Here is a 23,373-nt window from a genome sequence, read left to right on the forward strand (position 1 = left end):
CTCGGGACGTGCTGGACCGTTTGATCTATGATTTCCTCCGTTGCCGCCAGTGTTCCTCCTCGAGAGCGCCAGGAGGCGCTCGGTGAGTGGGGGGGTACTGTCATGTTTGTCATTTATTATCTTGTCTTGTCCCTGTGCTTCCCATGCTATTCGTTTCCCTCTGCTGGTCTTATTTGGTTCTTTCCCTCCTTCTAGCCCTCTCTCTCCCCCTCCCTCTCTCACTCTCTCGCTCTCTCTTCTCTCTATCGTTCCGTTCCTGCTCCCAGCTGTTCCTATTCCCCTAATCATCATTTAGTCTTCCCACACCTGTTCCCGATCCTTTCCCTGATTAGAGTCCCTATTTATTCCTTTGTGTTCCGTTCCTGTCCCGTCGGTTCCTTGTATTGTATTCACCATGCTGTGATTGCGTTTCGCCCTGTCCTGTCGTGTTTTTGCCGTGATTGTGTATCGCCCTGTCCTGTCGTGTTTTTTGCCTTCATCAGATGCTGCGTGTGAGCAGGTGTCTCTGTCGACTACGGCCTGCGCCTACCCGAAGCGACCTGCAGTCTGTGGCCGCTTCTCCAGTTGTTTCCCCTCTACAAGTCTAGAGGATTTCTGTTATTCCGTTTTGGACTTAAATAAACTCTGTTTCTGTTAAGTCGCTTTTGGGTCCTCTTTCACCTGCATGACACCTATTGGGACAAAATCAATTATGGCCTATTGTATAGATAATAAAACAAAAATGAAGGAATCTTTTAAGAGGTCAGATTTTTTGTTTAGAAGTACTTTGCTACGGTGACACACTTAATTAGCTATCCACCTCATTCCTTTCTTTTAGCATATGCATGTAGTAAGTAGCCTACACCATCATGCTTTCGGGAAATGTGTATTTTCAGATTCCACAATGATTCTTTACTTGTGGACATTTACATTACATTTACATTGAAGTCATTTAGCAGACGCTCTTATCCAGAGCGACTTACAAATTGGTGCATTCACCTTATTACATCCAGTGGAACAGTCACTTTACAATAGTGCATCTAAATCTTAAAGGGGGGGTGAGAGGGAATACTTATCCTATCCAAGGTATTCCTTAAAGAGGTGGGGTTTCAGGTGTCTCCGGAAGGTGGTGATTGACTCCGCTGTCCTGGCGTCGTGAGGGAGTTTGTTCCACCATTGGGGGGCCAGAGCAGCGAACAGTTTTGACTGGGCTGAGCGGGAGCTGTACTTCCTCAGTGGTAGGGAGGCGAGCAGGCCAGAGGTGGATGAACGCAGTGCCCTTGTTTGGGTGTAGGGCCTGATCAGAGCCTGGAGGTACTGAGGTGCCGTTCCCGTCACAGCTCCGTAGGCAAGCACCATGGTCTTGTAGCGGATGCGAGCTTCAACTGGAAGCCAGTGGAGAGAGCGGAGGAGCGGGGTGACGTGAGAGAACTTGGGAAGGTTGAACACCAGACGGGCTGCAGCCTTCTGGATGAGTTGTAGGGGTTTAATGGCACAGGCAGGGAGCCCAGCCAACAGCGAGTTGCAGTAATCCAGACGGGAGATGACAAGTGCCTGGATTAGGACCTGCGCCGCTTCCTGTGTGAGGCAGGGTCGTACTCTGCGGATGTTGTAGAGCATGAACCTACAGGAACGGGCCACCGCCTTGATGTTAGTTGAGGATGACAGGGTGTTGTCCAGGATCACGCCAAGGTTCTTAGCGCTCTGGGAGGAGGACACAATGGAGTTGTCAACCGTGATGGCGAGATCATGGAACGGGCAGTCCTTCCCCGGGAGGAAGAGCAGCTCCGTCTTGCCGAGGTTCAGCTTGAGGTGGTGACTACATCACCACACTCCCTCTCTTGCTCTTAGTCCTCATCTTTGTAAGTCACCTTGATTTTGCACCTGTGTGTTTCTTTATTAAAATATTTAGGGAACTCCATGACAGTAGCTAAAGCAAGGGGTTATAGCAGCACCCAAGTAGACTACAAATGCATGCTGGGCCGGGCATGCCCCGAGCTCGTGAAGTGAGCTCTACTGGAGCGGGCGCGAAGGCCGAAGCTCCAGCCTTTGGGAATCTCGCTCCAGTCAAATTGGGCACGCTCCACTCGCCGCTCTGTTCCTACTCCACTCTGCTCACATACTCCGCTTCAGGGGTCCTTCTGCCTGCGTCAGTCCTCTCCTCTCCCAAATGGTGGAGTGAATGACATCGGTGACATATCTAACCGTTCCTCTTTTCCCCTCTTTCTTTCTCCTCACAGGGAATTAAGCCGGACAGCTTCTTCAAAGTAAAAGTCCCTGAGTTGAAAGAGATCATAGAGGGATGCATCCGCATAAATACAGACCAGAGGTAGAGTAATCAGATAGGAATTCTCTTTACTCACCTTACTTCAGACATCTGCTTTCAGTCTGGCACTGTGGGGGGGGGGGGATCAAATGTTTGATAGATTCTAGGTTGAAGTGTGTGTGTGTGTGTGTATTCTTAATGTGTGCAAACTGTAAATGCCCTGATGAAAACAGTTTTATGATTAAATGAGCTTTTCTCATTTCTCATTCTCTTTCAAAGCATTGATCGAATGATGTTGAGCTAAAAATAACAGTGAGAAACAACTTCAGACATACATAATTCAAATGTTGCCACATTACTATGGCGAGGGAACTGGGTGACACACATCGACCATCGTTAATGGTGTCAGGTTTCAGGCCCCATGGGGTTCCAATGAGATGATACCTGACCTGCTGTTAAATAGGGGCACATTACATTACACACCTATCCATCTCTCTCCTTTGGCTGTGTGTCAATAGTCTAAAGTGGCACAGAGTCTGACTCACCACATCCACCCACCTATAGTAAAATACTGTTGTTTTTATGTTTAGTTAATGACAATAAAAAGAACAGACTGAGAAAATACAGTAATATTCAATTCAATGGATTATAGAACTAAGAAAACAGTGGCCTCTCCAGGTACACCATCCAAGACCTGCTGGAACACACCTTCTTCAAGGAGAACAATGGCGTCCATGTTGAGCTGGCGGAGGAGGACGACACGGTGAAGTCTGGCCTGAAGCTGTGGCTGCGTATGGATGACACCAAGAAGCTGCATGGGAAGTACAAGGACAACAACGCCATCGAGTTCCTGTTTGAACTCTACAAGGATTTACCCGAGGAGGTGGCCCAGGAGATGGTGGGTTGTTGATGGATTTCCGGACCCTTTTCACATTTTGTGGATCTCAAGTGTCAAGTTCACTGATTGCTCTCACCCTCCCCCTCCCTCTTTCTAATCTTCTCCCTCACCACCCCCTTTCCTTCCCTCTCCCTCATCCTCTCCCCCCTCCCCTCCCCCTAGGTGGTGCTGGGCTTCGTCTGTGAGGCAGACTACAAGCTGGTGGCCAAAGCCATCCGGGAGCGCGCCACCGCCATCAAGCGGCAGCGGGAGAAGCAGCGCCGGATAGCCGAGGAGGCCTTGCGCCAACAACAGGAAACTGTCATTGAGGAAGAAGCAGAGTCGGCCCCCGAGCCAGAACCGCCCACCCCCAAACCTCAAATAGCCCTTCCCATCAAACCGCCCAACCCCGCCACTGTCTCGTCAGCCCCTAACCAGACTCCGACCACTCCGACCGTGTCGAGGCCGGTGATGTCCGTGACTAACAGCTCGGTGGATTCGGGGATAAACGCCAGCTTCACAGCAGAGACGGAGGAGCAGGAGGCAGACCAGCGGCTGCACTACAACATCAGACACGCCAGCTACTCCTCTGCCACATGTGAGGATACACTCACTATACCAGTGGTTCTCAAACCTCTCCTTCGGGGACCCTCGGACATGAACTAGCTCAACTGATTAATCTATTCAAGGGCTTGATGATTCATTAACAAGTTGAATCAGGTGTGCTCGCTCTGGAGTGGCTGGGGGTCCCCGAGGAGAGGTTTGAGATCCGCTGCACTATAGTGCAATCACATGGTTATATATAGCAGAGACATTTATCCCAACCTTGTGTCGCTTCGTAGCTGAGCTCCTGAAGCTACACATTTGCCCACAGACAGCATGTTCAGTCGAGCCTTCTCATGTCTTGGCAACATGCAAAGTGCATTGGCCTGGCCTATAAGCATGACACATATAGATAAGCATGGTCCACAAGTTTACCGTAAACAAGATATAGAACACAGATACCCTATTCACACAACCTTCAAGATATAGAACACAGATACCCTATTCACACAACCTTCAATATATAGAACACAGATTCCCTATTCACACAACCTTCAATATATAGAACACAGATACCCTATTCACACAACCTTCAATATATAGAACACAGATACCCTATTCACACAACCTTCAATATATAGAACACAGATACCCTATTCACACAACCTTCAATATATAGAACACAGATACCCTATTCACACAACCTTTTAAGATTAGTACCTGAGGCACATACTCACTGATAAATGTGGAAGGTTTAGCCAAAACATGCTTCAAACATTCATTGCTCACATGCTCATGCCCTGGATTCCGTATTACAGTATCACAGTTGCACTGTGTGTGTATGTGTGTGCATGGGCCCACACCTTTCCTTATATCTGTACAGCTAAAGGGGTATCAGTGGAGCGTGTACTGGAAACTGTTGGCTCAACAGACTTTGCCTAGGGCACGTGCAACATAGCCCTGTGTATATCCCATGTGTTTTTTTATATATCTCTTAAGTAGGCTAATCTTTTGCAGTTGTGTCTCTGTCCATTTGTTGTGGTTACCCTCGAGCCCTGCTAATCCATGTAGCCGTCCCTCACGGTGCCTGTTAGTGGAGCCCAAAAAGGACCCCTCCCTCAGGCCATGTTAGGATTTTTCTTTCATTAACAAATAAAAAGAAACATTGAGTATACATTATTTCCAGACAAGACATATCATTTACAGTATATGTTGAACACAGTCAGGGGTACATGACATAAAGAAGAGATTGGTAACATGTTAACACCTGTCTGTCTCTTCCATCTCACTTCCCTTCATTTAACCATGATGTCTCCATGGCAGCCGACTGCGAGATGGACGGCTACCTGAGCTCTTCTGGCTTCCAGGATCCCGGGGATTCCCCTCTCCAGCCTCCTATTAACTCCGCCCCTTCCTCCATCACTCCTGTTCCGTTGCCCCTGGAGATCCCTCATATCGAGGCCCTGGCCATCAAGGCTCCTCCCCCTGACGCTCCACCAATCCCGGCTCTCCGCTTCCCCTCGGTAGGTAGCCTGTATGAAGGTCTTGAGGTTTATATTTCTATGGATGTAGAGCTCAACAGTCCAAATATTAGTTATCATGACTTCTTATAACTGTTATATTTAAGCAATAAGGCCCGGGGGGTGAGGTATATGGCCAATATACCACGGCTAAGGGCTGTTTTTATGCACAATGCAACGCGGAGTGCCTGGGCACCGCCCTTAGCCATAGTATATTGGCTATATATCACAAACCACCGAGGTGCCTTATTGCTATTATAAACTGGTTACCAATGTAATTAAAGCAGTACAAAATAAATGTTTTGTCATACCCATGGTATACGGTCTGATATGCCATGGCTGTCAGCCAATCAGCATTCACGGCTCGTGCCAGCCAGTTTATAAAATCTGTTTTAGGAGTCTTACACAACACCTTACCAAGTTTCTGGGCCCTACTAGTTATCTAGCGGGGATATGTGTTTATGATTAGAGTGATGAGTGGATAAGCCATTAAAACCCAGAATAGCCATGAGTGTGTAATTTTAGCACCCTACCTCAACAGGCTATTCTGACCCTCTGTCCCTCCCCCAGAGTATCGCTGTATCCAACACTATCATGCCCCAGTCAGGAAACGCCAGTGGTTTCTCTTCTCCTGTCGACAGGTAACCCAAACACATGTAGAACCCCTCTTCCATGATGAGGGTATAAAGAAAGGCAAAGGCCTGCACCACACACCTTATGGCCAGTATCTAAATATAATGTGATGTGTGTATGGCAGTGTTGCATTCAAGAGAACAAAGGCCCAACAAAGGAACAAACATTTCAAATGTTCTATAGAAGTATACAACCACTATACAAGCACTTTGCTGCTTTTATCTAGTTAAATAAAGGTTAAATTAAATAAATAAATAAATACAACTAAAATGGACTACTTCTCTGTCTAATGGGTGGATATCCGTGCAGTTAACACACAATTATGGTAGTATCCATTAAAACAAGACAGGTGTGTGTGAACTTGAAGGCGATCTTTTATAGAGCCTGTGTGTGGTTCTCTATCCCCATGGGAAATAGCCAGCGAGTTTGACGTGGCGAACAACACTTTGATGAATGATGCCATGTGAATGTCTGTTTAAAGTGCTCCATTGGAGTGTGCTTCCCTTTCTCCTGTGTGACTCACCTAACACACACACACACACACACTCTCTCTCTCTCTCCCCCATCCTCCTCCTGCCCTCGTCCCCCAATCACTCCATTTCCTGTGTGCAATTAGAACGAGAGTGGAGCAAGAGGCATCAGAGCACTTCCTTCCCTTCAGGTGCCTTTCTGACTGTAATGGTCTTGGGGGAGAAGGTCAATGGTCTTAATAGGCTTTTCCTTCTGGGAGCTGGGTGGGATGGAAATAACCTTTTTAATAGGAGTTAGAAGACTCTCAGGGGTTTGTTTGGTCATACACTGCAGACTCATTAATAATAACCAGTTCATTATTAGTTGTGTAGTATAAATAAGATTAGAAGTAGACATCTCCTGGTCAGTTGTCATAACCCACTTCCTGATTATCCCCACAGCTATGCCTCTGATGTGACGTCAGGCTTGAGTGATGGCAATGAGGGCCTATCAGAAAAGAGTGCCAACAAACGTACCGGTACCAAGCTCTTCAGGAGGAGAGCCCGATCACGCTTACGAATCACTGGGGTATGGAATGTCTGTCTGTCTATTTCTCTGTCTATTTCTCTGTCTATTTCTCTGTCTATTTCTCTGTCTATTTCTCTGTCTGTCTGTCTGTCTGTCTGTCTGTCTGTCTGTCTGTCTGTCTGTCTGTCTGTCTGTCTGTCTGTCTGTCTGTCTGTCTGTCTGTCTGTCTGTCTGTCTGTCTGTCTGTCTGTCTGTCTGTCTGTCTGTCTGTCTGTCTGTCTGTCTGTCTGTCTGTCTGTCTGTCTGTCTGCCTGCCTGCCTGCCTGCCTGCCTGCCTGCCTGTCTGTCTGTCTGTCTGTCTGTCTGTCTGTCTGTCTGTCTGTCTGTCTGTCTGTCCTGTCTGTCTGCCTGCCTGCCTGCCTGCCTGCCTGCCTGCCTGCCTGCCTGCCTGCCTGCCTGCCTGCCTGCCTGCCTGCCTGCCTGCCTGCCTGCCTGTCTGCCTGTCTGCCTGTCTGCCTGCCTGCCTGCCTGCCTGTCTGTCTGTCTGTCTGTCTGTCTGTCTGTCTTAGCATGTTGTAATGAATTAATTACGTACAAAGAGGATTGCAATCCAAGTCATCCTTGGTCTTGTCAAGTGGCTACGTGTTCTGAGTGGATAAACTCTCGTTTTTCTCCTGTCCTTCCAGTTGTCTGACAAAGTGGACCGGGTCGTGGAGTGTCAGCTCCAGACTCACAACAGTAAGATGGTGACCTTTAAGTTTGATCTGGACGGAGACAACCCGGAGGACATTGCTGCTGTCATGGTGAGTGCACTGTGTGTGCATGCATGCGTGTATCTTCAACTCAACCAATTCTTATCCACTGAGCTACTGTAATCTCATCCAGTGTTACAAAACATTGGCCGATTTTCAAGCAGAATCATAACTTCCCAGAGAACACAGAAGAACACTGTGCTTGCTCCTTGAGAATATAACATCTAATTATCCAATCAAGTAAATAGTGTTTACTGTGTAAGAAAGTGAAACTGACCATGGATTCCAGCAAGATCTCTCACAGTTTTGGAAAGAATGTTGTTTGGCCTTGGCCCTGGGAACGCATGGTTAACGGTTTTGATTGAATATGCCCCAGTTATGGGGGAACATTTCCCTAGTTCTTAAAACTTCATAGCAGTTGCTCACATCATGGAGTTGATTAAAATAAGCTGAAAAAGACTGCAGAGAGCAATTTTGCATTGGTGCAATGCAAAAAGTGAAATCTAAACAAGCTGAAATATCTTATATTGAGTGATAATTCATACCAAGGGAAATTATCTAACATCATTGGCAGATTGCATATTTTAACCTATAAAAGGCTTAATACAAGTCATTTATCTTATTTGAAGATATTTTCCAAGATATTTTACCTTAATATGAAATAATATAACATCTCTTGAAAAATGTCTTGAAACGAGATAAATTACTTGTATTATACCTTTTTTTTGGTTCCATAAGCAAAATTAACTGCCCAAATAATGGAAACATTTCAAAGGAGGGATACAAAGTATACTAAAATTAGGTGCTTCCACACAGGTGTGGGTTTTGAGTTAATTAAGCAATTAACATCCCATCATGCTTAAGGTCATGTACAAAAATGCTGGGCAGGCCATTATTTTGGCTAGCATGGCTATGCCCCATAGGATGACAATGCCCCCATCCACAGGGCACGAGTGGTCACTGAATGGTTTGATGAGCATGAAAACACTGTAAACCATATGCCATGGCTGTCTCATTCACCAGATCTCATGTCACGACTTACGCCGAGGTCGGGTCCTTTCCTTGTTCGGGCGGTGCTCGGCGGTCGGCGTCGCCGGTCTTCTAGCCATCATCGATCCACTTTTCATTTTCCATGTGTTTTGTCTTGTTTATCCTCACACCTGGTTTCAATTACCTCAATTACTTGTTGTATATTTAACCCTCTCTTCCCCCCAAGTCTTTGTGTGGGATTGTAAGTGCATGTGCATGTTTTCTCAGGTGCACGTTTTCTCAGGTGCACGTTTTCTCTGGTGCGCGACGGGTTTTGTACCCATTTGTTTGTTTTTCTGGTTTCCGGTGGTTTTATGAATAAAACTTCTCTGTTGATGACCCAGTTTTGCTCTCCTGCGCCTGACTTCCCTGCCACCAGTTACGCACTCCCTTACATCTCAACCCAATTGAACACTTATGGGAGATTCTGGAGCGGTGTCATTTTACATTTACATTTAAGTCATGTGTCCGAGTGTGTTTTCCACTACCATCAACAAAACACCAAATTATTCAATTTCTTATGGCAGAATGGTGGTGCAACACCCTATTAAGACACTTTATGTTGATGTTCCACTTTATTTTGGCAGTTACCTGTACAATGCACTTGGAATTTCAAGACCTGCGAAACTAGTTTCAAAACTAGTGTGTATGAAAGCTATCGACTCACTGCTCCAATAGCCATCTGCCTAAGTGGTAGCCCTGACACATGGCTATAGACTCCTATAGCGGCTAGGAGTCTACAGCCATGTTTCAGGGCTAGCTAAGTGGGTGTCTATTATGAAATCCTGTCAACAACAAGCGAAGATGATTGTTGAATCACGTTCAAAATCTTCCTCTCTTTCTTCCCTAACTTTGTCCATCTGTGTCCGTGTTTGTCTCAATCGTCAAATCTGTCACATCTAACTGTTCCCTCACTCATATCTATTTTATTGATTGCATGACTCATTTACTGATTGATTGACTGATTGATTTAACTCCCTCAGGTCCACAATGAGTTCATCCTTCCCTCCGAGCAGGAGGGCTTCATCTACCGCATGCGTGACATCATCAAGCGTGCAGAGGCCCTGATGAGGAGGGGCGAGCCCCTGAGTCTGGGGGACGCTGCCCACCAGCTCTACCCCTACCTCAGCGAAGTGGGCACCCTGTCCGCCTCGCAGGTGAGTGCCATAGAAATATACATCAGTGGTCAGTGCCACGATGCCAGGTTTTTTCATATTTTTATTTCACCTTTATTTAACCAAGTAGGTTCTCATTTACAACTGCGACCTGGCCAAGATAAAGTAAAGCAGTGCGACACAAACAACAACACAGAGTATACATGGAATAAACAAACGTACAGTCAATAACACAATAGAAAAAGTCTATATACAGTGTGTGCAAATGGCATGAGGAGGTAAGGCAATAAATAGTCCATAGTAGTGAAGTAATTACAATTTCAGCAAATTAATACTGGAGTGATAGATGTGCATATGATGATGTGCAAGTAGAACTACTGTTAATATGCTGCCCATTGTTGGCATGGTTACAAAACCAAAAGTTACAAAATAGTTACATAACCAACCATCTATACTGAACAAAACCATAAATGCAACATGAATGCAACAATTTCTAAGATTTTACTGAGTTTGGCTCCATATAAGGAAATCAGTCACTAGAAATAAATTCATTAGGACTTAATCTATTGATTTCACATGACTGGGCAGAGGTGAGCCTGGGAGGGCATAGGGCCACCCACTTGGGAGCCGGTCCCAACCAATCAGAATGACTTTTTCCCAACAAAAGGGCTTTGTTACAGACAGGAATAGTCCTCAGCACCACCCCTCCCCCTCCTCAGATGATCCCGCATGTGAAGAAGCCAGATGTGGCAGTCCTGAGCTGGTGTGCTTACTTGTGGTCTGGTTGTGAGGCCGGTTGGATGTACAGCCAAATTCACTAAAACAACATTGGAGGCGGCTTATGGTAGAGAAATGAACATGAAATTCTCTGGCAACAGCTCTGTTGGACATTACTGCAGTCAGCATGCCAACTGCACGCTCCCTCAAAACTTGAGACATCTGTGGCATTGTGTTGTGTGACCAAACTGCACATTTTAGAGTGGCCTTTTAATGTCCCCAGCACAAGGTGCACCTGTGTAATTATCATGTTGTTTAATCAGCTTCTTGATACGCCACACCTGTCAGGTGGATGGATTATCTTGGCAAAGGAGAAATGCTCACTAACAGGGAAATTAACACATTTGTGCACAACATTTTAGAGAAAAAGCTTTTTGGGCGTATGAAACATTTCTGGGATCTTTTATTTCAGCTCATGAAACATGGGACCAACACTTTACATGTTGTATTTATATTTTTGTTCAGTGTATATACAGTGTGGAGAACAAGTATTTGATACACTGCCGATTTTGCAGGTTTTCCTACTAACAAAGCATATAGAGGTCTGTAATTTTTATCATAGGTACACTTCAACTGTGAGAGACAGAATCTAAAACAAAAATCCATAAAATCACATTGTATGATTTTTAAGTCATTAATTAGCATTTTATTGCATGACATAAGTATTTGATCACCTACCAACCAGTAAGAATTCCGGCTCTTACAGACCTGTTAGTTTTTCTTTAAGAATCCCTCCTGTTCTCCACTCATTACCTGTATTAACTGCACCTGTTTGAACTCGTTACCTGGCTGGGATGGGCTACAGGACAATAGGCAAGCAGGTTGGTGAGAAGGCAACAACTGTTGGCGCAATTATTAGAAAATGGAAGAAGGTCAAGATGACGGTCAATCACCCTCGGTCTGGGGCTCCATGCAAGATCTCACCTCGTGGGGCATCAATGATCATGAGGAAGGTGAGGGATCAGCCCAGAACTACACAGCAGGACCTGGTCAATGACCTGAAGAGAGCTGGGACCACAGTCTCAAAGAAAACCATTTGTAACACACTATTCTGCCATGGATTAAAATCCTGCAGCGCACGCAAGGTCCCCCCTGCTCAAGCCAGCGCATGTCCAGGCCCGTCTGAAGTTTGCCAATGACCATCTGGATGATCCAGAGGAGGAATGGGAGAATGTCATGTGGTCTGATGAGACAACCCCAAGAACACCATCCCAACCGTGAAGCATGTAGGTGGAAACATCATTCTTTGGGATGCTTTTCTGCAAAGGGGACAGGACGACTGCACCGTATTGAGGGGAGGATGGATGGGGCCATGTATCAAGGGATCTTGGACAACAACCTCCTGCCTTCAGTAAGAGCATTGAAGATGGGTCGTGGCTGGGTCTTCCAGCATGACAATGGCCCGAAACACACAGCCATGGCAACTAAGGAGTGGCTCCGTAAGAAGCATCTCAAGGTCCTGGAGTGGCCTAGCCAGTCTTCAGACCTGAACCCAATCGAAAATCTTTGGATGGAGCTGAAAGTCCGTATTGCCCAGCGACAGCCCCGAAACTTAAAGGATCTGGAGAAGGTCTGTATGGAGGAGTTGGTCAAAATCCCTGCTGCATTGTGTGCAAACCTGGTCAAGAACTACAGGAAACGTATGATCTCTGTAATTTCAAACAACGGTTTCTGTACCAAATATTAAGTTCTGCTTTTCTGATGTATCAAATACTTATGTCATGCAATAAAATGCAAATGAATTACTTAAAAATTATACAATGTGATTTTCTGGATTTTTGTTTTAGATTCCGTCTCTCACAGTTGAAGTGTACCTATGATCAAAATTACAGACCTCTACATGCTTTGTAAGTAGGAAACACTGCCGATTTTGCAGGTTATCAAATACTTGTTCTCCCCACTGTAAAGTGGTGCACACCTCCAGTCCTTGAGGGCCACAGTCCTGATTTTTGTCTTGAATTTAACAATGGGATTGATTTCTATCTGGGAAAGGAGGTAATTTGCACTCTCCAGCCAGTCAGTAACATCAATCAACTGCCTGGTGAAAAATCTAATCAGCACGACTGGAGAACTCAAAGACCAGAGATATGCACCCCTGAGACAGATGGTTGGTTTTGTCTGTTGTTGTTTTGTAAGTTGTGCACTTGTTGGTCCCACTTACAATGAACAACAACTTTAAGGCCCTGGGTTATTTGCCCCTGATCTTAAGAACAACTTAACAACAAAAGCAAGTGCATGGCAATCCTCTGCAGCAAGACAGCATATGACATGGAGTGATTTTAACAGTTGATTGGTTGACTTGCTTTGTGATTGTATTTCAGCCGAACTTACATGCGCATGGACTGGAACGCACACATTCCTCTTCATCTTTGCCCGGTAAGGAAGATTCCCTGTGTGCGTGTGCAATATATGTATAGATGTATGTTTCTATAGTGCCTATAGAAAGTCTGCACCCCCTTGAACTTCTTTCACATTTTGTTGCGTTACAAGGTGGGATTGAAATAGATTTAATTGTATGTTTTTGTCATTGATCTACACAGAATACTCTTAATGTCAAAGCGAAAAGAAAATTCAACACATTTTTACAAATTAGTAAAAGTTTAATAACTAAAATGTAGTCGTTGCATAAGTATTTACCCCATTCCTCTGTCCCCCATACATACAACATCTGTAAGGTCCCTCAGTCAGGTATTGAATTTCAACCACAGATTCAACTACAAAGACCAGGGAGCTTTTCGAACGCCTCATAAAGAAGGGCAGTGATTGGTAGATGGGTAAAAATAACAAATCAGACGTTGATGATTTTACAGCGACGACTACAATGGCTGTGTTGGGAGTAAACTGAAGATGGATCAACAACATTGTAGTGACTCTACAATAATGACCTAAATGACAGAGTGAAAAGAAGAATACAAATATACAGAATACAAATATTCCAAAACATGCAGATGTATGCAGCATGCCACTAAAGTAATACGGAAAAGAAACCACAACACAGGGCTACAATTTTTGGCCTAAATGCAAAGCCTTATGTTTGGGGCATATCCAACACAACACATCACTGAGTAACTGCCTCCTTGTTTTCAAGCATGGTGGTGGCTGCATCATCGTATGGGTATGCTTGACATCGGCAAAGACTGGGGAGTTTTTCAGGATGATTAAAATGGGATGGAGCCAAGCATAGGAAAACCTGCTTTACGGGACAATAACCTACAATACAAACAAAATCTGCACTGGAGTTGCTTACAAAGAAGACAGTGAATGTTCCTGAGTGGCCAAGTTACAGTTTTGACTTAAATCTGCTTGAAAATCTATGGCAAAACTTGAACATTGCTGTCTAGTCATGATCCCCAACACCCTTGACAGAGCTTGAAGAATTTAGAAAATAATAATTGGCAAATATTTCACAATACATGTGTACAAACTTACCCATGAAGACTCACAGCTGTAATCATTGCCAAAGGTGTTTCTAACATGTAGCAACACTCAGGGGAGTGAATACTAATCAAGGTACAGTATATGAGTGTTTTATATTTCATTAATCCTTGACAAATGTTAGAATTTTTCTTCCACTTTGACATTACAGAGTATTTTGTGTAGATCGTTGACAACAAATGACAATAAAAATCCATTTGAATCCCACTTTGTAACACAATGTGAAGAAATCCAAGGGGATGTAGACTTTCTATAGGCACTGTCTGTCTGTCTGTCTGTCTGTCTGTCTGTCTGTCTGTCTGTCTGTCTGTCTGTCTGTCTGTCTGTCTGTCTGTCTGTCTGTCTGTCTGTCTGTCTGTCTGTCTGTCTGTCTGTCTGTCTGTCTGTCTGTCTGTCTGTCTGTCTGTCTGTAACTATAATGTTTTTGCACATTGTACTTTAGGGGCCATAATGGAAATCATTATCTGATTTACTATCCCTGTCACGTTTGTAAATGTATGTACTGTGTGTATATGTACTTTTTTAACCTGGTAATAAAATCAATAAACCAATCAACTGAGTTGAATTGGTAACCTAAGCAGCACAGTGACGTCCATCACATATAGATTTGTCATCAGTCCCCACAAACACATCGATACGGTATGATCAATGTCACTTTGGTGTATCTGCGCATGTTTATTTGTTTATTTGTCTCTCTGGGCCAGATTTTACTGAGGGCAGCGTTGCTCAGCTCCGAGGTTCATCTCCTGTGGCGCCTGTTGGAGACTTCTACATCGACCCAAAGGCAGTCCCTTCTGTTCGTCCCCTCCGCTCTCAGTCCTTCCAGACCACGTCAAGTACGTACCACACTCCAACCCCAGAAACACTGCTCACCATCAACCACAGAAACAAAAACCTTTCATTTATAGCTGAATCCTTAACAGGTGAAACTGCCACGTCTGTTTGGGATGTTACAATAACAAAAAAGTTACTGCAAACAACAAACACTGTTTTTTTCCTCCTCGGACATCAGACTTTGAGTTTGACTTTGAATGCTTATTACAGTAGTAGTTTGAGCAGTGGTTTTGATATACTTTGATATTGCCAAAGTATATATATGTTTACCAATCGGGCATTGAGATAGGCAGAATAAGAAGGAAAGAAGATTTCCATTAGAAACAATAGGCCGTCTGGCAATTGGAGTCAAAACATGTGATACTCTATATGGGCATAAGGTTATTCGAACAACTGGTATCCCCACTCAGACACACCCACTCACCTCTAGTGTTCAGGTTTACTGTAGAGCAGAGTGCTATCAGCCAGTGCTGTGCGTCACTTCCTCCTCTCAGGCACCTCACAGTCTGAGTTCGCCCCACAGCAGGGTCCCCTGGGTATTTACCTCAACCACCCAGAGGGGGGATGGTTCAGGCCTGAATGCCCTCGCTTATTCTCTCACTCTCTCTCTCTCTCTCTCTCCTCCCCCTCCAGTTGCTCTCTCATAATGTTTACTGACCGATACAGTGGAGATTTTCCCTCTCTGTCTCAGCTCTACTTACAGTTGCCATTCAGTCTCTTTTAACAGGTGTGAGGTTTATATGCAGCTGCAATGTGAAAGAGGAGTTATGTGAGTTAAATAATCCATCCATCATTGACACATTTGAGCTTTTGTTTATTTTTGTTTTCTTTAATTACTTTTGACACTCTGGGCGAGTCAAATTTCCTTTTGACTGCCATGATTTCATGGGAACCTGTGCTTAACTGAGCTGAAGTTGTGCTGCAGAATTATATCTCTGTCCATTGGTAAGATTGAAAAAGGAAGGAAGTATATACAATTGTGAGAGGAAACGCGAATGTAACCAATACTGTGTCACTGTATCTGTATCTGAGTGAAAATAGGTCTTCCCTCATGTGGTCCAGTTTGATTTATGTTGTAAATAACTGATTGGTTACTTTAGATGTGGTGCTAGGCAGAAGGGAATGCTGTCTACGTAACATAAACTCTTCAGAACAGGTCTTTATTCTGTTTGTGGATGGAACCCATTCAATCAGTCATAAGTCAGATTGTTGCCCTACTTATGAGTCTAACCCCAATATTCCTTATATGTGTCTTCCAGGTTCTTCCCAGACCTTCCACCCGCCTGCTTCCCATTACCCCCAGTATTCCCACCCCGAGGCCGTGCCCCCCCGTGATGCCCCTCAATCAGCTGCCTCCCCTGCCCCAGCAGTACCCCAAGCACCCCTATGTCCACAACACCCACTTCCCCTTCCCTTACCCTGTCACCCAGAACTCCTCAATGCCCGCCAGCGCCCCCTTCACCCCCGAGACCCTCCACCGGGTCCTAAGCAACTCCAACCTCTCCTCCTCTTCCCCATCCGCTTCCTCCTCCCCGGCCAAGCCGGCCACCCCAGGGCAGCAGCAGAGGGGTGAAATATTACCTCTGAGCGGTGAGGTAGTGGGCAGTACCCCCCCAGCCTACCCCTCCAGCTCAACAGCAGCAGAACCCAGGCATGTGGCCCCCAAACAGCCACAACCAGCCCCTCTTTTCCCTGGCCAACGTGTTGTCCCTGGCCATGAGCGTGGCCCAGTCCTTCATGCCCCCCACCTCCATGCCCAGCGGTCTGAACCCAGCCCAGTCTGGCTCCTACCACCCCTCCATGTTTTGCCCTCCCCAGCTGATGCCAGGGGAGAGCCCCTACCAACCCCAGGGCAAAATAACAGCAGGCCAGTATCTGGACATGTACCAGCAGTATGCAGACACCCAGGCTCTGCACCAACAGACCCTGTTGAAAACCAACGTAGCCCCAGGGTCACCCCAGCCTGGCGGACTAGTGGATGGGACTGCATTCAGGCAAGCTGGCTCCAGCCTCTCTCCTCCAGGATCCAGGGCGAGTCCCCAGATGTATTGCCAGCTGGGGCCCAGGGTGGGGTTCCAGGAGCAGACAGACAGCTCAGCCTCCACCTCTATCACCAGCTCCCCCTCCTCCTCAGCTCCAGACAGCCCACAGAGCACCGTGAGTCACTTAATAAATATGTGCTCATATACATGAAGAACTGTATACTGTAGGATATGAATTTGCTTCAACCTGTGTTGCCTTACCTTTAAAACCTCAAACCTGTTCCTCTACAGTGTTGTTTAGATTAGACACGCCTGTAACATGTTTTGGCATAGTGTATTATTACAGTACTGAGCTGGTAAAGCTGAAAAAATGTTGTTATTTTACCCTGCAGGTGTCTTCACCCAGGCTAAGAACCTCTTCCACCCTGGTGGTGTCAGAGTCGGGAGCAAACGCTGCCAAAAACAGACTGTCACCTATCTCTGAGGGTAAGCTCTCTCTCCATGCCATACACCTTTTCATTGTGTATGCATTTGGCATGATGAGCTAAAAATAGTCAATTACGTCAATTCATTTTGAATTCATGTACATTTTTAAAGCACTGTCTGTTTCCAAGGTAGCCGATATGTCAGGAAAAACCACATTGTATTTTTGCACCTGCTGTGTCCATGGCAACTTAATATACGATACTGTGGATCACTAATTTATCAATTCACTTTTTACTGTGTACTTGTATGACACCAAGGTACTCTCTCAAGCAACATGACTAAGTCTGCCCCCCAAGTACCCAACCTGTAGTATGAACTTTGATGAGAAATACTTTGTTGTGTAGATGAGTAGGCTGGCTTAATGTCAATGACTTTCTAGACACCATTATAATACGTAATGTGTAATAACTCTCAATCTCCCCTGCTCTCTTCTTCTCTCTCTCTCTCTCTCCCTCCAACAGAGAAAAGGCCTACAGTTACCGTCGGCCGTTTCCAAGTCACACCCAGCAGAGAGATCCCTGCAGCCTCCGCTAGCCCCGCCCAGGATCCTCCCCAAACCCACCCACAACACCAAACCCCGCCCACAGTCACCGTTAGCACCAGCCCTTCCTCCCGGGACAGTGAATCTGATACCAGCACCGAGGAGCAGGGGGGCGAATCAGAAAGCAGCATTAGCACTGTAACCATGTCCCTTCCCCAGCGATCCCCCGGCGGGCCCCTGTGTAACCTAGACATCGCCCACTCCTTGCCTGGAGGCCCTAAGCAGACAGAGCAGGAGGACCAGCAGGAGAGTGAGGAGGAGCCCGACAAGGAGCCAGACAAGGAGCAAAAGGACGGAGAGGAGGATGAGGAGGAGGAGCTGAGGAGAAGGGGGGGCCGGAGGCTGAGCCTGAGCCTGTGGGAGGGTACAGCGGGGAGCCCCCAGTTTAGCGGGAGCAACCTAAACCAGCCCTGGATGAGCTACACACGCAGCGCCTCGTATGTCAGCAGTGACGAGACAGAGAGCGAGAACGAGGATATGTGCGAGGAGCTACAGGAACTCAGGGACAGGTGAGTGGAGGAGAGGAGGCGCATCATTTCTGTTTTTGAAGTTAAGTCTCTGAGGTTGTGAACAAACACACAGTCAAAGTACAAAACGTTAGTCCACCAATCAAGGTCACCGGTTCCTCCCCAGTCCTCCAAAACAAAACAAACGAGTTATGGCCACACTGTTGATAGGAAGTAGAGGTGTGTCTTTATCACTCTAGTTGAATTAAAAAGACTTCAAAGAACTGTTGACATCAACATGTGTAATAAGGTCATAAGCATTGTCATTCAGTGGAGGCTGGTGGAAGGAGCTATAGGGGGATGGGCTCATTGTAATGGTTGAAATGGAATCAATGGAACGGAGTCAAACATGCGGTTTCCATATGTTTGATACCTTTCCATTTATTCCATTCCAGTTATTACAATGAGCCTGTCCTCCTATAGCTCCTCCCACCAGCCTCCACTGTCATCATTAGAGCATGACATAAGGTTTTAAACATTCTTAGAATATGGTTTGCCAACACCAAATGGTCATTAAACCAAAATTATCTTCCAAATTTACAACCTGACTGAACTCTTTCCCTGTCCCATGCACTCTCTCCTCCTTGTCCTATTCATGTTCTCTCTCTCTCTCTCTCTCTCTCTCTCTCTCTCTCTCTCTCTCTCTCTCTCTCTCTCTCTCTCTCTCTCTCTCTCTCTCTCTCTCTCTCTCTCTCTCTCTCTCTCTCTCTCTCTCTCTCTCTCTCTCTCTCTCTCTCTCTCTCTCTCTCTCTCTCTCTCTCTCTCAGGCACCTGTCAGAGGCGCAGGCCCTCCAGCTCACTCAGAAGAGGGAGATTGAGGCGCTGTATGAGCAGATGGGAAAGGTGCCTCCCCCTGGCATCATGTCCCCCGCCGCGATGCTCAACAACCGCCAGAGGCGCCTCTCCAAGAGCGGCAACTACCCCGGCTCGCGTAGGAACAGCCTGCAGAGACTGGATATACTGCCCCCTGCAGGTCAGTTGGTATTGTAGTAGTTATGTTGCTGTCTGGTTGGGAGTTCGTTATGACTTAGCTATTCCCTCCATGTCTTACAAACACAGGGATCATGCGTAAAAGCTCAGTCAGTGGCAGCAGCAGTGGCTCTCAGGAGAGGTCCAGTAAAGGGGTGACCTTTGCCCCAGACTACAACCGGATGGTGAGCAAGCACCCTGTCTGACCCATGATCCCTGAACCCTGACCTTGTCAGTCTGAACAATAACGTAGAACATTTTGACAGGTGTAATCCTTCTAAAAACCTGTGCAGTGATGAAAATAATATGTTAACATGGTCACCTTGGTTTTTCTTTGTTAACCTGCTTGGTTACTTGGTGAACACACTACGCCCTCTGACCTCTAACCTCTCTCCTACTAGTGAGACTCGTCTCCCTGGGTGATCCGGAGGACAGGGGATTGGGGCAGGTGATACTGTGGCCAGCCACCTCCCCTCCCAACCAGGAAGAGAGGGAGCCCAATGATGACCAATAAGTTGCCAAGCCCAGTGCTGAACAGATAGCTCCCAGCCTGAGCCTTGGGAAACCGGATGGCCAGAAGACATGGGCCTTTTCTCAATTGGATTTGCTCAACTCCTGCGTCATTTTTCCTCTGTCCTCTCTCCTCCTTTTGAAAAAGGTAATTGTGGAGAGGTAGCAAGGAGAGTGAACGAGGACGAAAATGAGCTTGTAGGAAATTAGACTCCTTCTCCACTCAGGCAAATTACGTTTACAGGGGTGGATCCCAAAATAAATGTGTAGAGTGATAAAAACAAATGAAGTTAGTTGTTCAAGACATTTTATAGATACACAACTACAAGTAGCATATTGTTTGTAAACATGTGCATGCTTTTCTCCATCAAAAAAACTAACGCTGATTCAAAGGGGGTGTGGCAGATTTCTAAATTATTCGGTGAAGGACTCAGGTAGGACACACATGACTATCATCTATGAAAGATGGCTAACAAGGAGGAAGAACACACTTCTGTTCGCCTCGACCACTTATCAGTTTCTGAGTCACGGAGGAGAGAGGACGGAGGAGAGGTTGGAGGACAGACTTTTTCCCAAATGAGAAAAGGCCATGGTCATCCACACGATGGGCCTCACTAAACACTCCTCCTAACGACGATAGATAAGGATCCCATTGTCAGAGCACCAAAGCACCCTATCTGCCATCTGGTTCATGTGCAATACCATGAGTTAGTATTGTGACACTAAGCCAAGGAAGTCCCCCTACCGTTCTTAAGGATGCTAAGCTTATATAGCTGTGTGTAGCGTCAGGTCAAATGGAAAGTGAGGATAGGAAGGCTTAAGGTGTGTGTTTCTGCGTGTGCTCTTATGCGGATGCTGCCTGTGCTATTCCTGGAAAACACGTCCCAGAAGCCCTGCTCTCTCCTGCACTTTGTCATCCAACTGCTGCAAGCAGGAACTCCTCTTAATACAATATGACCCTATTCAATCCGAAGTGCTGAAGATCTGCTTAATGTTGCGATTGACAACTAAAGGCAATGTTCCTGCGGTCACGGAGACTGTATTCACGGTAAACGCTGCATATGTCTGCTCAGGAGATAAGATAGCAGGATGAGATGTAATCATTGCCTAAAAACAGTGTATTTGTATGGTTTATAATATTGCATAAGGAATGGGATGAACAAATATGCATCTATCTAATGTATTGACCGGCAAGTCAGGTCAGCAGTTTTCCATTTTGCAGCTCCGCTTACTTGGTGTGCCGGGCGAACTAAATCAAGTACACCGAAATAAGAGTCAATCCAAGCTGCCTGCAAGTCTCAGCAAAACAACAGAGTTGTATTTGGTGTAAACAAATGTTCATGAAGTAACACAAATCACACATGGTACATGAAAAACTAAATGTCACTTTACTGAATTTACACTGAACAAAAATATAAACGCAACATGTAAAGTGTTTGTCCCATGTTTCATGAGCTGAAGTAAAAGATCCCAGAAATGTTCCATAGACACAAGCGACCTAGTTCTCTAAAATGACATTTGTTTACATCCCGGTGAGTGAGCATTTCTCCTTTGCCAAGATATTCCAGCCTCCTTCATCCTTCAAGAAGCTGATTAAACAGCACGACCATTACACAGGTGCACCTTGTGCTGGGAACAATAAAAGGTCACTCTAAAATGTGCACATTTTGTCACACGACACAATGCTACAGATGTCTCAAGTTTTGAGGGCATGTGCAATTGGCATGCTGACTGCAGGAATGTCCACCAGGCCTGTTGCCAGAGCATTGAACATTAATTTAACATTGATTTAAACCGACTCCAACTTTGTTTAAGAGAATGTGACATCCAACCAGCCTCACAACCACATACCACGTGTATGGCGTCGTGGGTTAAGTGGTTTGCTGATTACAACGTTGTGAACAGAGTGATCCATGGTGGCGGTGGGGTTATGGTATGGGCAGGCATAAGCTACGGACAACGAACACAATTGCATTTTATCGATGGCAATTTTAAATGCACAGAAATACCGTGACGAGATCGTGAGGCCCATTGCGAGGCCCATTTTTTGTTCACGTATCTGTGACCAACAGATGCATATCTGTATTTCCTGTGATATGAAATCCAAAGATTAGGGCCTAATGAATTCATTTCATTTGACTGATTTCCTCATATGAACTGTAACTCAGTAAAATCTTTGAAATTGTTGCATGTTGCGTTACATTTTTTGTTCAGTATACAAACACTCCAGGTCTTATAATATACTACACATTGTTCATTAGTTACTCACTTTCTATGGCCAAGTAGTAAAGATACTGGGTGTCACTTATCAGCCTTCATTTTTTAAGCAAAGAGTGGACGCTTATGCTTTAAAAACGTATTTTAATCTATGGATTGATACAACGCACTTTCCATAGGGGTCGTTCACTATTGCTATTGAACAATTGCGTACCTATAAATAATAGCGGGGTAAAGATGTATAGTTATATATTTTAAATCGGTATGCGTGCCTATGCATTTAGTGTTGGTAATTATTTGATTAATGACAAAGACCTGAAGCTGTGAAGAATTCTGAGCTATTTGCCTTAAAGTATGCACACGGGGAACGATTGTAGTAGAACACATGAAATATATTACTCAGATTGTGTTCTTCTAAATCAAGACATCAACAGTAAATATACAATATATATTTAGGATGTCATGAGCTCTATTTTGTTGTCAATCGTGTTTCTAGAAAACATACTGCCATGCAGATTCTGTGCCTTTAACATTTGTTTTTTACCTTTCAAGCGTGATTGTTTCCTAAATCATATTTGTAAATATTGCTAATAAATGACAATTCAATATCATGCAATGTTTTTATTTTTTTATTTTCTCCCCAATTTCGTGGTATCCAATTGTTAGTAGTTACTGTCTTGTCTCATCGCTACAACTCCCGTACGGGCCCTGGATAGACGAAGGTCGAAAGCCATGCGTCCCCCGAAACACAACACAACCAAGCCTCACCGCTTCTTCGGAGGAAACACCGTACACCTAGCGACCTGGTCAGCGTGCACTGCACCCGGCCCGCCACAGGAGTCGCTAGTGCGCGATGAGACAAGGATATCCCTACCGGCCAAACCCTCCCTAACCCGGATGACGCTGGGCCAATTGTGCATGTCCCCATGGACCTCCCGGTCACGGCCGGCTGCGACAGAGCCTGGGCTCGAACCCAGAGTCTCTGGTGGCACAGCTAGCACGGCGATGCAGTGCCTCATCATGCAATGTTTTGAGTTTTCTTTCCCTGTAGGTTGATGCCCAAATTGAGCAGCCCTATCTTGTGAAAATCCAAATCTCACATTTTAGAAGCTAAAATCACATTTCATCCCATCACAAATAACTTCATATTCAAACATTTAAATTGAACAACAATTCCATGTGAATCTGATAACTCTGATGTATAGACTTTCCACTGTAGAGTTTGTCATCTTATCATTGATGAGAATGTCTCAGATGACAACTGAACTGACATCATATTCATTAAGTACCACTGCAAATGTTCAATTGTTCGGATTACCAGAATATAGTTAATTTCCCCCCACATACTGATGTTCCCAGAATCTCTATGTTAACCAAGGTTTTTTTAATGTAACCTCAGTAGGTTAGAGAAGGGAAAAGAGGGG

At 45.4% G+C, this 23,373-nt stretch overlaps 1 protein-coding gene across 1 annotated transcript in view; it reads left to right on the top strand.

Moving 5' to 3' along the window:
* Positions 1-22,560, top strand: part of LOC123999064 (serine/threonine-protein kinase WNK4-like) — an 88,441-nt gene extending 65,881 nt beyond the window's left edge. Inside the window, exons 5-21 of the mRNA XM_046304425.1 lie at positions 2,220-2,308; positions 2,924-3,143; positions 3,306-3,720; positions 4,989-5,188; positions 5,756-5,826; positions 6,730-6,856; positions 7,483-7,599; positions 9,561-9,734; positions 12,791-12,845; positions 14,609-14,740; positions 15,998-16,307; positions 16,373-16,895; positions 17,113-17,206; positions 17,668-18,256; positions 19,021-19,226; positions 19,313-19,407; positions 19,624-22,560. Of these exons, the coding sequence (XP_046160381.1) occupies positions 2,220-2,308; positions 2,924-3,143; positions 3,306-3,720; positions 4,989-5,188; positions 5,756-5,826; positions 6,730-6,856; positions 7,483-7,599; positions 9,561-9,734; positions 12,791-12,845; positions 14,609-14,740; positions 15,998-16,307; positions 16,373-16,895; positions 17,113-17,206; positions 17,668-18,256; positions 19,021-19,226; positions 19,313-19,407; positions 19,624-19,626 (3,420 nt within the window). The 3' untranslated portion in view covers positions 19,627-22,560. The remainder of the gene's footprint in view (positions 1-2,219; positions 2,309-2,923; positions 3,144-3,305; positions 3,721-4,988; positions 5,189-5,755; positions 5,827-6,729; positions 6,857-7,482; positions 7,600-9,560; positions 9,735-12,790; positions 12,846-14,608; positions 14,741-15,997; positions 16,308-16,372; positions 16,896-17,112; positions 17,207-17,667; positions 18,257-19,020; positions 19,227-19,312; positions 19,408-19,623) is intronic.
* The last annotated feature ends 813 nt before the right edge of the window (positions 22,561-23,373 follow it).

This window comes from Oncorhynchus gorbuscha, linkage group LG16 (genome assembly GCF_021184085.1).
Source record: "Oncorhynchus gorbuscha isolate QuinsamMale2020 ecotype Even-year linkage group LG16, OgorEven_v1.0, whole genome shotgun sequence".
NCBI lineage: Eukaryota > Metazoa > Chordata > Actinopteri > Salmoniformes > Salmonidae > Oncorhynchus > Oncorhynchus gorbuscha.